This window comes from Megascapheus bottae, chromosome 3, assembly GCF_031878675.1.
Source record: "Megascapheus bottae isolate mThoBot1 chromosome 3, mThoBot2.hap1, whole genome shotgun sequence".
NCBI lineage: Eukaryota > Metazoa > Chordata > Mammalia > Rodentia > Geomyidae > Megascapheus > Megascapheus bottae.
In genome coordinates this window covers 2,787,502-2,802,198 of record NC_143511.1, presented here as the reverse complement: position 1 = coordinate 2,802,198, position 14,697 = coordinate 2,787,502, and the positions used below count along the sequence as shown (strand labels likewise).

The following is a 14,697-nucleotide window of genomic DNA, read 5'->3' as shown; positions in this document are numbered from 1 at the left end:
TTTTTTCTTTTCATGCTCTTAGTAGATTGGGGTACATTTCAGACAGTCTCATTCTGTCTGCCCCAGGGCACTGGAACCCGCCATTGCTGCATACTGGTTCACTGAAATTATGTCAGACATACCAAAGGATTCAGAAGCAAGTGGGTGTTTCCATTCTACAGCTCTTTATCTCACACCTGCTGATGCCATGCACTGTGCTAGGCATTAGGAACACAGAGAAGACTCAGGTGACAATCTCTGTTTCCATTTTACAGGACAGAGTTGCTAATAAACATTGAATTTCAGCAGGTAAAATTAACAGCAAATTTCACATTCAGTTTGGTGTAGATTTGTTCAAACCAAAAACATTACACCTGCTAGGTTATAATCCAGACTAGATCTCCAAATATGGCACCACATCCATCAACACATGGAGATCTTGCTAAAATGAGGATTCTGATTCAGCAGGCCCTGGGTGACATGAGATCCTGTATTTCTAGAAGCCTGCAGGTAATGCTGTCTTGAGTGTCCAACCATACTCCAAACCCATGGTTTTCAACCTTCACCCCCAATTAGAACCATCAGTGGGAACCCTTAAGAAATACCTATGCCATGTTCCCTCAGATGCTATTCCAGACCCAATCAAATCAGAATGTGAGCCCTCATCCAACTTCACACATGAACGGTAGCAAATATCCATTAACTGATGAATATATAAAATAAATATATAAAAACAGAATATCATCCAACCATAAAAATGAACTACTAAACAAGCGATACATTGATGTCTCATGTCTGTAATTCTAGCTATTTAGGAGGCTGAGATCTGAGGATCATGGTTTGAAGCCAGCCCAAGTAGAAAATATTTCGAGACACTAACCCCCAATTAACTACCAAAATGCCAGAAGTAGAGCAGTAGCTTAAATAATAAAGAGCTAGCTTTGAACTCAGTGCTATGGTCCAGAGTTCAAGCCCCAGGACTGACACCAATAAATAAATAAATAAATGGAACTACTGATAGATGCTTCAATATAGGTAAATCTTGAAAACATTGTGCTACATAAAAGAAAACCGGATATAAGAGGACCCATAGTTTATGGTTCAATTTATGCGAAATATCTAGGATTAAAACAAAAACATTATAGAGATAGGAAACAAGATTAGAGGTTTTTGCTCAGGAGTTTGGCCTAGGGGTAGAGAGCTTGTCTAGCATGAACAAAGACCTGGGATGGATTCCTTGGTACCACATATGTAGAAAAAGCTGGAAGTGGTGCTGTGGCTCAAGTGGTAGAGCTTTAACCTTGAGAAAGCCCAAGAACAATGTTCAGGCCCAAAGGACAAGCCCTGGTACTGGAAAAAAAATTAGTGGTTTTCAAAAATGGTGATGAAGGGAGAAAACAAAATGATTGCCTAGCTTCCTACCTAGGTGATTTAAAAAAAACATTTTGGAATTAGATCATCATGATAGTGACACACCTTGTGATTATATACAAACCCACTGGATTATAAACTCTGATACTTGTTGAAAGAAATTAGTACTTTTGAAAATCCAATTTGTCTCATAATAATGGCTCTCAGATTTTTACTATGATTTAGAATTACCTGGTGAGCTTATAAAAACAGACCTGTGCCACCCCCCACACCCAGAGTTCAAGATTCAGTTGGTCTGGCCAACAAAGGAAGAATTTCCACCTACAAGTTTCTAGGTAAGGTGAATCTCCACCTACAAGTTTCTAGGTAATGTGGGTACTGCTGGTTTGAGGACCTCACTCGGAAAATAATGCAGAATACCAGGATCACACAAATACTAGGTGAAATCTTCCCTTCATTAAAGGACTGTAAGCTATTAGGCCAAATGCCATGTGGCTTTTTTTTCCGGCGGTTGAAGTTATGCACTGAATTTTTATGAAAGCATTGATTTCTACTGTCTGATAAATCTGGTAGTGAAATAGTTTTAAGTAACTATTGATAGCTGAAGGTTTGTACTCTGATCCCTTAATTCAGAAATCAGGTTTGATGAAAGCTTCCTGAGATCTACAGACCACATCTGTTGTCTCTAGAGATAATCAAGGATTACTGTGGATTCGACATAATCCAGTGGGTCTTTTAATGGCCTCAGCTTCAAAACACTCACTTTTCAAAATGTAATTGCCATCAGAAATGATGCATCTTTCTTTAGTATCATTCCTGCATGAAGGAATTAGCAAGCAAAACACACAGAAAGATCTGGGGCATAAATTATTGTGCTTCCACTAATGGCACTGCTTCTCTACCTAATGTGAGTGCTAAGATGCTTTTCACTAAACAATTAAAACCAGCCAACTTTTGGTTACATCTGATTGCATGTAGCATTTACAAAAATCTATGAGACTGTAAGATGATTACTCAAATGGAGGGAGGGATAGAGAGGATGGAAAATTATTTCAAATGCTATTTGTGGGTCTGTCCTGTTCAAACTAGCTTTTTTTTCTTTTTTTTTATTGTAATTAGTAAAAGGGTTACATGATATTTGCCAGATAGAAGGTGCATTAATTCACATACATTGATACCCTTTCACATGTCTTGGTACCCATTTCCCTCCCCCCCCACACCCCCCACCCGTCTTGGTTTTCCTCCCTTCCCTATCAAATTTCAAATATCCAAATACAAATAAATTCAATATATCAGATAACAAAGTGAGATACTATACCAATATGAGATAACCAAGGGACAGCAAAGGAGATGAGAGACAACATAATACATTAAGGACAACAATCATTCATTATATGGCTTTTGTTTCAATATCCTGGAGGTCCTTTCAATTAGCTTCATATTATATGGCCTTATGTATCAAGATTTTGCTCTATTGCAGATCTCTGCTAGTAGAGCCCAAGGTTTCTACTGATTATGACAAATGAGGGAAACCATTGAGCCTAAGTTCCTTTGAGTCTGGCTTACTTCACTTAATATGATTTTTTCTAAGTCTTTCCATTTCCTAACAAATGGGGCGATGTCATTCTTTCTGACAGCAGCATAGAATTCCATTGTGTACAAATACCACAACTTGTTGATCTACTCATCAACTGAGGGACATCTAGGTTGGTTCCATATCTTTGCTATGGTGAATATCAAACTAGCTTTTTTGTGCAACATTTCTGCACTTGTCAGTGTGGTCATGCATGTGATGTTAATTCTCACCTGTTTAATTATTCTCAAATTTCAAATGAATCTTACATTTTAGCAACTTACCCTCAAAAAACAAACACAACGAGTTTTCAGGACAAAGGCTGAAATTTTAAATACCTTGGGCATTTCAAAGTTTTTAAATTAGTTTGGAATTCCAAGGAAATACATAAATCACACACACACATCATATATATATATTTCAATGAAGGCAGGAATCTAACTATTCATTTTAATTTCCTTTGGAAAGATCTAAGTGTTCACAACATTCTACTCTTCATACCTGAGATATTCAAAGAGGGGAAATGGGAAAATAGTAAAGTTAATTGTAAGGATTTTAACTAGAGCTATTATCTAAAACTTTGCATTCTTTTACTCTCAAATGACACCTGTTTCAATATTAAAACATCTACCCTTTATTTTTGCTGTGACATATATTCGATTTTATCCTCCAGACAAGATTACAAAGAAAACAAACACTCAAAGTGTCTCTCTCTCCCTCCCTCCCACCCTCTCTCTCCTCTCTTCCTTTCTCTGTTAACTCATTCAGTCCTCCCTGCCAAAATAACAGAAACCTAGAAAGAATTTATCAAATAAATAAAACTTTCTAGCCAAAACCAAGTCAAGGTTATATACTTTATGATTCTATTCATATGAAATGTACAAACAGGGGACTGACTGTAGAAACAGTATTGTGCTATATTGCCAGTTGCTAGTAGCTGAGATGAGGAGAAGAAAGTGACTGTTGCTGTGTAAAGGGCTTGTTCTGATAAAATTGCTCTGAAATAAATAGTGGTAATGATTGTCCAACTTGAATGTTTTGGTAAAAAAGCTGACACATGTTGTATGCTTATGTTATATGAAGATGTTAAATATATGTTTTATGTTCTGTGCTTGTATTATATACATTTTACCTGAATAAAGACAAACATGGGCTGGGAGTTTAGTCTAATGGTAGAGTGCTTGGCTAGCTTGCACGAAGACCCAGGTTCGATTCCTCGGTACCACATACATAGAAAAAAAAAGCCAGAAATGGTGCTGTGGCTCAAATAGTAGAGTTCTAGAGTTCTAGCCTTGAAGAAGCCCAAGGACACTGCTCAGGCCCTAAATTCGAGGCCCAAGACTGGCAAAAAAAAAAAAGACAAAAAAGTAGAACATTGTAAACTGATTACCATCATAATAGTTCCTTATCTATTCTCCCTCTTTACACACACACACACACACACACACACACACACACACACACACACACACTATTGCTACTCTTCCACCCAGCACAAACCTCACTAAGTGGTTGTTGGCAACTCAATAATAGAAAACAAAACGATCTGTTCCCTTCCAAAGTCACCTTTGCACCACTGTGGTCAAGTGTTGCCAGGAAATCTGGATAAGAAAAGAGAAAAAAATTTCCAAGAGCCCAAACCTTCCTCCACTGACCATCAGAACAATCTGAATTTGCTTTTCTAGGGGCCCTCACTTAAGCAAACTATTTTAGAGGTAATTTGAGGCACGGGCTGGTGGATGGTCACTGAATCGGCAACTCCTCAAGAATTAAGCGCATCAAAGTTCTCTTCTCCTTCCAGGGGAAGTTTTGTGCCCCTGAGTTCTACTCAGGTCCTGTACAAAAACATTTTCTAACTCTTCAGAGAAGCAGATACCCTAGATGAGGTAGTGAATGCAGAACTGGGAGAGTGAGATGAAAAGGAAGAGGTGTGAGATCTAGAAAATTCAGACTTGGGCTGAGAACAGTCTACAAGTGAAGAGAAAGCCACCCTGTGGTTGTCACTGAGCAAGCAGAAAGCAGAGTGACCAACTGACCACTTTGTCTCAGAAAAGCTTAAATCCAAACAACAAACCAGGGCTGCACTAGCTATAAACCCGCCCACCACCTAAAGACATTCGTCTTCTACTTATTTTTAGCATCCGACTGTCAGATGTTTTCAGAGAGCACCTCCCCCTCATAACCACAGCAGTTAATTACACTCCCAATGACAATTGTTTGAAAAAAAAATCCCAAGACAATTTAGAGTAAAAAAAGCGTTCCAAGCTACAACACTAACTCCAAACACATACTTCATGGAGCTGTTCTGATTTAGACAAAAAGCAGGTCTGGTCTGTAAGACAATGAATGAGGCACTGGCCACTTAAAGGTGCAAATTAAACATACAAACAATTGAGAAATACCTGGTGAGCTCTTCTTTAATCTTCAGGGGTTCGTGAGGGTAGAATTTCACTCTAAAGCACATGGTGTATGGTGGATGAGCTGAAATATCATAAAGAAAAAGCATGAGAAAAGCAGCAGAAGACCATGATTCCAACACACACAGGGACTTCAGCCATGAAGCCTCACACACTGGCCTAGGGGTGACAGGGAACAGTGATTTGGGGGGAAAGCTGGTAGAATGGTCAAGAAGACAAAGCTGACAGTGAGAACAAAACTCCAAGGGAATGCTTGGTGAGACACCTGGAGCAAATGCACAAATTGGTCAGTAAGAGCAAACATTCCACGTCACAGCATCCCTTCATTCCTCCATTCTCTCCAAGAACATTTCCTCCCAAATTCCTCACACCTTGATGACCCACATATGGTCCATAAGCATTAGTCAGGTTTTGGAGCCCATGAAAGATTTTTTTTAATCCTGTGAAGTGGAAAGATGTAACTATGCATGACTAGTTTTCCCAAAATGATGATGCCTTTGATTTGAAATCAAGATTTAAAAATACCCCCAATCACTCACATAGACACTACTTGGTAGAATTTAAGTATTATCTGTGTATGAGGCTGTATGATAAATGAGCACTTGGAATTTCCTACTGTGTCTGGCTCAAGATAATATCATGTAGATTTGAGGTTGATGATTCTGAAATGTTTTACTCAGGTGAGTATTCAAATAAGACTTCCAATGTCTTTCATTACAAGCCCATTTATGACTTGCTGTATTATGCCAATGAATGTAAACAAGTGAAGCAGAATGTATTCAGTGTGAGTTAATGTATAAAAGGGACATCTAAAATATCAAAGAAATATGATGGCACAGACCTGACATGCTTGCTTATTTGTCACTATGCCAATTCATATAGCTATTTGGGACCACCTGGAATTTATATCCAAGGCAAATAAAAACAGCTACATCACTGGACAATTTTGCAAAATGTAGGATACTGTAGATGTAGACAGTTATTCTCATGGAAAGAAACATCAGCTTCAAATACGAAGGCAGTCTCATATGGAGATTCATTATTAAAAATAATTTGGTAGAAAGCTTCCATATCATAAGTGAAGCACTCTGCTGTCTATCTCAACACAGAAAATGTAATAAGGACACACCATCCCATCAGCGCGCGCTCTCTCTCTCTCTCTCTCTCTCTCTCTCTCTCTCTCTCTCTCTCTCTCTCTCTCTCTCTCTCTCTCTGTCTGTCTGTCTGTCTCTCTCTCTGTCTCTCTCTCTGTCTGTCTCCCTCTCTCTCTCTGAAACACGCATACAAAGACAGAGAAAGAGAGTATAGCTCTGTCTTAAGCTGTTTCCCTACCAGCCAGTTTCCTACACCTGCTCCTTACACCTGAATTTTCTACATTTAAGAAAGGAAAAAAATTTTTCTTAATCATTAGGAAAAAATGGACCCCTTCTTTATTTGTTAAATGACAACCCCTTTGTACAACTACTTAAAGGTAAAGATAATAATTTTTAAAATTCAAAAGGGGAGTATTAACAATAAAGTAGTTTTTTTTAGATCTAAGCCAGGTATGATATAAAAGAAACACTTTTGTTTTAGTACTTTTAAAAAGTAAAATATATCTTCTCATACCTAACAAAAAACAACTTAGAAAAGATACAAGGGCTTTTCAAGTCTTCATCTCCCCTGATATTGAAATACCATGTTTTAACTAACAATATGTTATCTTTAAATATTTTCTAAATTTGATTTTAAAACAGCATCTTTAAAGACTAAAAATAAAGGCTTTTGGGGCTGGGAGTTTGACCTAGTGGTAGAGTGCTTGTCTAGCATGCATGAAGACCCGGGTTTGATTCCTCAGTACCATATACATAGAAAAAAAAGCCAGACACGGTGGTGAAGCTCATATGGTAGAGCTCTAACCTTGAGAAAGCCCCAGGACAGGGCTCAGGCCCTTAGCTCAAGCCCAGGACTAGCAATAAATAAATAAATAAATAAATATTCTTTTACTATAAAACTTCTACATCACCTTTAATAGAAATGACCATTTTATAAAAGAAAAACAACAGGAAACAGCACTGTAGCTCAAATTTGTGGAGTGCTAGCTCTGTACTGAAGAGCTCAGGGACAGCACCCAGGCCCCAGAGTTCAATCCCACAAGAGAAAGAAAGAAAGAAAGAAAGAAAGAAAGAAAGAAAGAAAGAAAGAAAGAAAGAAAGAAAGAAAGAAAGAAAGGGAAAGAGAGAGAGCGAGAAAGAGAGAGAGAGAGAGAGAGAGAGAGAGAAAGAAAGAAAGAAAGAAAGAAAGAAAGAAAGAAAGAGCAACAGAACCAAAATCGTATTAACATGTTAGAGGAGAAGAATTAACTCATTTTTCTCTATTTTTAGAAGTCTTTTAAAGAAATACAAATTTTAACTCAAGCAATGAAGATAAAGAACATTCAATGCATTAACATGTATTGAATACACACACACACACACACACACACACACACACACACACACACACACATTGTTTTCCCACCCATTTAACAGGAACAAGGACATTGGGTACCCCTTTTGCCTCCAAGATTGATAGGCACTGGTTTGGCATCAGAAACTGGCACCTAAGCTCTCTCATACATGCATGCCAGCTGTGTAACCACCGAAAGGAGCCTTCCCTGATGCTACCTGGCAGCTGGCATTTACTATCTGGGAAATGTCCATGGTCCTGAATTTTCCTGTAGCCAGATGCCTCTGTTTTTCTGCAAGTTGCTACACGTCTTTGCTCACTCTAACTCCTATATCTTCTTATTCTTCAGCTACAGGAAAAGAAGAATAAATAAAAGATGATGTGTGCCAAATGTTGTAGAGCAGTGTTTGTGTTGAATCAGTAGATGAAGACATCTGATGAAGAAGCAAACATGAACTCTCCCCACCTGGGTCAACATGAACACAGCCACTGTGAATTGTTTCAAGAACAACTAGCGTGGTCTGTCTAGCATGATGGACAACGGATGATCCATCTCCACTGCAACTCAAGCCTCAGCATTCACAGCAAGCTACAAAGAGTGTATCAACTTTGAAGGGGACTCTCATCCTCTTGGGAAGTCCACTCAATTTTTCTCTCCCCTACTCTGAATAGAAAACAGTACCAGCTGCTGCTATATTCCTAAAGGCATGTGAATGAACCCAATGGCTCTTGGCACATACACACACAGGGGGGCATTATCTACCTAAATATGAATTGTTTTGTTGGAATAAACACTCCTACCAGAAGAGAAGGAAACAGGAGACAGAAAAGGGAGGGAGATGAAAAAGACTAATTGAGCTTAGATCAACAGCTGAAAAACATTTTATTTAGCCATGCAAATCAGAGAATGCCACCGAGTAGCAGAGAAGGAAACAAACCCCAACTCTCCTTTACAATGCCAGGAACATGCAATTGCTCCTCTTGCCCAGCTGATGATGCCTTCCAGAAGGGCTGAGGAGGCCGGCATTTCCTCAGGGTGCCTCAGTGGCCCCCCTTTTCACAACGGCAAATCCTAGGACATCCTCACTGCAGTAGCTGGCTGGCCTGAGAACATGTAGGAAAGGCCCAGCCATTTATAAGAGAGAGACTTTCTCATCTCCACATTGAGATCTTGCCCAGAAATGAAATTGGGGAGGCAAAAAACCATTAGTTGAGCAGACTGCTGATTGGAAACAACAAAATGGGGGTTTCTATTTTTAACCAACAATCGTACTCAAATCTTTTCAGAAACAAATAGGATTCTTTGAGAGAGAAATATGACTTAGATGCTTTTCTTAAAATAAAGAAGGCTGACTCTGTAATCTTAACTATTCAGGAGGCTGAGATCTGAGAATCACAGTTCAAAGCCAACCTGAGTAAGAAAGTTTGTGAAATTCTTATCTCCAATTAACCATCAAAAATCTAAAAATGCAGCTATAGCTCAAGTGGTAGAGTGCTAGCTTTGAGACCAAAAAAAAAAAAACCTAAGAGACGGCACTCAGGTTCTGAGTTCAAGTCCAAGTACTGGCACACAGAAAATGCAGAAAGCTATTATCAAACAAGTTGTAGGAAATAAAAGATATAACTTCAGACAGATATAGATATAGGCATATAAATTCATTGTCTTTACTTTTGTTACAACTAGGAATTAGCTCCCTAAACTTGAGTAAACATATTTCAAGTTCGTGGCTTTGGCAGGTTGCAGGGAAATTCCTATACCCTGAAAAACATCTATACTGCCTTCCTCCTCTGGGATTTTTTTGAGAAAAATAACTGTGACCAATATGGTTTCCAAACTCTAGAAAAACATTGCAAAGAATCTGGTGTTATAGAGAAGACCTGTAACACCTTGCAAAAGGACATTTAACCATACAAGGCTGCATTCCAGGAGAACCTCAGACAGTGTTGAGAGCTGCAAGCCTATCCCACATAAATAATGCCATTTCATCCCAAACAAATGGCCGTCTTCCATCCATATTTTTCTGGGGAGACTTTAGAGTGAGGACAGCAGAAGGAACTGCACATCCCTGCTGTATACATGGCATGCCCAGTGACACAACCAATTCATCCATGCTGCATTCTGTAACAAAACAGCTCAAAAGCACAAGTATCTGCACATGTGCAAAATGACACTTGAATACCAACAAAGCAGAGCATGGCTCCCTCGCTCAGTGAACAGCACTCTTGAGATATGTGCAAATAAGCCAGAGCAGAGAACACAGGCTACATTAACGCCTTCTCTCTTCTACTTAGAAATGATATCATCATTAAAACTGTTACTATCTGCATCTTCAACAACAGTGATGATCCTAGCATCACTCAGACTGAAAAACAGAATAGCTACTGTGTTGCCTTTGCTCTCAAAGCAGCCATGGTATTTTTAATTGTGCTTCTCCTCCTGTTATAGCTCTCTGCTGTGTTTCTATCTCACACACACACACACACACACTAATGGAGTTCAATCCAAGAACTCAAGGGAGACTATAATGCTGAGTGGTTGTCTCATTCATGCTTGGACCCTCGGTTTTTTGTTTGGTTGGGTTTTTTTTATGTTGTCGGTGGTGGGTTTTTAACTACCTCTACCTGATCAGAAAAATGTCTTCTAACTTGGAATTCATCCTTGGAATACATCATTAGGGCAAAACTTAAAACTTCCAGCTTCTAATTGCCCATATATAAAATAAAGATAAAATGGAAGTAACTAGCTGGACACCAATGGCTCATATTTGTAACCTCAGCAATTCAAGAGGCTGCCATCTGAGGATTGATGCTTGAAGCCAGCCCAAGCAAACGAATCCTTGAGAGTCTTGGCTCTAGTTAACCAGCAAAATAGTGGAGGTTTAACTAAAGTGGTAGAATACTACCCTTGAGTGAAAAGCCAAAGGAGAGGATGAGGCCCTGAGTTTGGACCCCAATACAACCCCTCCCACCCACACTCCCATCACACAACACAGAACTAATTACAAATGGTAGGTGTTCCTGAACTTTCTCTGCAAATGCCAGAGGTGACTGGTTTTGACTCTGGATCCTAAAGGTTTGGGTGTCAATAATTCATTCAGGTGTTTTTGTCAGAAACTACCAGACAACATATGAACAAATGGATATGGTTGGGTTCCAATAAAGCCTGGAATCTAAATTTCATGTCACTTTCATATGTCATCAAGTATTATTAATATTTATTCATCTTAACCTTTTTAAAATGTGGTTTTCATCATGGCTCACACAGGTATTGATTGGGTTTGTTCCATACCCCTCCTCAATAAACATACAAGGAAAGTAGTCTGAGAAGCACTAGGCAGGCATCCAACACAAGGACTCAACCTATGGCCATTATGAGTTATAGGACCCCAATGTGCATGCAAGGGCCCCAAGGTTGAGGTAGAGTCCTGCATCTTCCCCTGTCCTTCCTCTTGGTTGAAAGAGTGATATGAAACAACTATACATATGAAGGGATAATTGGTAGTCTTTGTTTCTAAAAGAAAGTTCTGCTGCCTGATCCTAGAATTCAGTGGCTTCAGAATTTGAGCCAAAAGACACCACAACTGAAGCATGAGTCCTAGCACCTGCTTGTTGCTGGTGTGTAACCAAGTGGGTACACTTGATATGGACTCCCTCAAGAGTCCATAACAACAGGCATCCAGCAATCTGAAATAACAATCATTGCAACATGCAGTTCAAGAACCTACATAAGTCAATGCTGAAGTATCATCCTCTCAAATTGCATCAAAGTACTGCACCACTCATTATATAAGAATGCCTAACCAAAGGGAACAAGGATACAGCTCTCCTACCCACTTCACCCTAGCACTCATATACCAAATATGGAGTCTCTTGGTATAACATACAGTTTTCCTTTCTAGACATCTGTGCTGTCAGTTTACCTCAACCATACAATAGTGTGCCCACTAGGAAAGACAATGGGCAATATGAAGGTAGAAGCACTGGCCCATGATCCTTACCCTTTGCTTCTAAAAGAAGAAGCTAATATACCTTCACTCTCTTCCTACAAGCAGTATATTTGCCTCCTTAAAAGCCAGGGATCCTCCAGTCAAATTGACCTTATGTTGCTACAAACTACATTGTAAGAATAAAGTGTAGAGTAGAAACCTTTAAACTTGCCAAATGTGCAGTGGCTCATGCCTGTAATTCTAGCTACTCAGAAGGCTGAGATCGGGAGACCCATAGTTTTGTGCCAGTTCAGACAAAAAGGGAATGAGACACCTCCCGTGCCCCCGCCCAGCTAAAAAAAAAAAGAGTTGGGCATGCTAATATGCACCTGCCATATGAGAAGTGTAAATAGGTGCATCAAAATCAGGCTGACCAGGGCAAAAAGTAAAAACCTATTCAAAAAATAATGAAAGTTAAAAGGGCTGGAGTTGTTGAGATCCAGTTGTCTAGCAAGCACCAGGACCCCAGTTCCAACTCTCTGCTCCCTCCAAGTATGCACAAAAATAAGATATTTGCCACTGCTCTTTTCCCCATGACTTCTTTCATTTGGGTGAAATAAAGAAAAATGATTACACAGAAACTATCTATAGGCCAAAATTGCATTAATATTCTCAGAGAGGGATCAAACATGGAAAATTATGATGAAATAGTTGAACATGGGATAGAAAGAGACAATTGTCCCATCCTATTATAATATCACTAGAGAAAGGGAAATGAGCTTCCAAAGCTGCTTCCAGCACTTTCCATGGCTTGAATAAAAATCACAGTTGATCTTACTGAAAATAAGCACTGGAAAGAAAAAAACTGGAGTGAGCCCAAGCAACCAAATCTAAATCAATTGAAACTTCATGTTCTTCGATTTATGAAATAACTTTCAGCCTGGTGTGTGTTTTAATTTTTTTTTACAAAAAAAAAGAGCATGGGGGCCAGGAGTTTGGCCTAGTGGTTAAAGTGCTTGCCCAGCATGCATGAAGACACAGGTTTGATTCCTCAGTACCACATACATAGAAAAAAGCCGGAAATGGTGCTGAGGCTCAAGTGGTAGAGCTCTAGCCTTGAGAAAGTCCAAGGACAGTGCTCTGGCCCTGAGCTCAAGCCCAGGACTGGCAAAAAAAAAAGAGCATGAAGGGATATCGATGTTCAAAAAGTAATGTACACACTATCTGATGAATGTAACTGTAACTCCTCTACCCATTACCCAACAACAAAATACAATTTAAAAATAAATTCCAAGTGATTTAATAGTAATAATAATAATAATAATAAAGAACATGACAGTTTAACATCTTTCCCTTGCCACCTAAAAGGAGCATTACAATTCTAGCTAATGAGCATGCATCATGAACTGGTTACATGCACAGTCTTTTATTTAGCCATGGACCTGTGGCAGACTCTCTGAAACTCCTTAGTGAGGACAACGGGAGAGCTGGACTAGGAAACCTGGAGATTGCATTGCAGGTATTTGGAGAAGCATAATATGAAGAAACTGTCCTGTGAGGTGCATATGATCAAGTTCAGTATGAAAGAACCCATCCAAAAAGTGGGAGTGAGGAAAGAGCTACAAAGAAAAGGCTTAAAGATCATGCCAGCAAACAAAGATAAATCCTGCAGGCAAGGGAGATCAAATAGGGCTGACTAGATGCAATGGGCTTTATGATTTTCCCCCCAAAAAATCTCATGGTCATCTGGTACTTCAGATTTTGACTCTATTTAGAAATACAGTTTCTGCAAATGAAATTAATTCATTAAGATGAGATCACTGTTGATGTCATTAGAAGAGGAAGGACAGGGAGACTTGGACACAAATACACTGTGAAATACATCGAGAAGCCATCTGAAGATATAGATAGATAATGGAGTGATGCAGCTACAAGCCAAGGGAAACTAGGAATGCCAGTCAACAAGCAAAAACTACAACAAGGCAGAACTAGAAAATTCTTCCTAGATCCCTTAGAAAGAGCACAATTCTGCTAACACCTTAGTTCCAAATATCCAGCCTCTAAAACTGTGACAAGATGTATTTCTGTTGCTTTAAGCCATCCACTGAGTAACTATTTGTTATTGGATTCCTAGAAAACTAATGCACGCAGCAAGGAGAGCAAATGTGTAAAGAAAAAAATGTTGAGAGTTAGGTATCCATAGTGGCTTTTGAATGAGATGAGACCTATGGCTTTTTCTTTTCCTCTTCTTGTCAGCATACTTTGTTTCTCTCTCCTTCTGTCTTTGTTAGTTTAGCCCCAGAGAAAATGCTGGAAAGCCCAAGGACTGGATATGAGCATGCCACATCTAAGATTGCCATCAAAGTCAGGTCAGATATGCCATCTCAGGTTTCCAGACAGTGCTGTGGGCAATTCTTGGAAGGAACACCAGACGTCAGTCAACAATGTACTCTACATGGCTAGTGTGGCTGAATGGCACTCATAGTTCAGAGGCTGGGGATCCTTTCCACTCTCATTTGCCCATTTCTGCCCCTTTGAGGTGCTTGGCAGTAGCACAATCCTTAATAAATAGAAAAAGAATAAGAACTTCCCTGCTGTGTTAATCAGCCTTCAACTAGGCCCTGGCCGCGATTAAGCAGAGAGCATCTATTAGAAGAGTAAATAGGATTTCAGGTTTTTGTTTTTATACTATATGCTTGATGCATACTGCCCTTTTCAAATTATAATCATTAAAGTCTGTTAATTGCACATATCCATGGATTTCAGTCATGTTTCCATGTGTGAATATATTGTGTGTTGATTACGTCCTCCCCCTCAAATGAACAATGCACTTTGGTTCTTCTTTCTTACTTTTGCTATCTCAATTTTTGGGTAACTCTATGTCTTATATTTACTTTATCTTCTTTACCAAATGATATGTGAATATATTGTTACTGTAAAATAAAAACCAATGCCTTCACTGGGCACCAATGACTCATACCTCTAATCCTACCTACTCACAAAG

The 14,697-nt window shown here is 39.2% G+C and overlaps 1 protein-coding gene across 4 annotated transcripts in view; it reads right to left on the bottom strand.

Moving 5' to 3' along the window:
* Window positions 1-14,697, bottom strand: part of Frmd3 (FERM domain containing 3) — a 281,531-nt gene that overhangs the window by 90,524 nt on the left and 176,310 nt on the right. For all 4 annotated transcript variants that reach the window (XM_090329478.1, XM_090329480.1, XM_090329479.1 and 1 more), the window contains one exon: window positions 5,326-5,404. In XM_090329478.1, coding sequence (XP_090185604.1) covers window positions 5,326-5,404 — 79 coding nt within the window. The remainder of the gene's footprint in view (window positions 1-5,325; window positions 5,405-14,697) is intronic.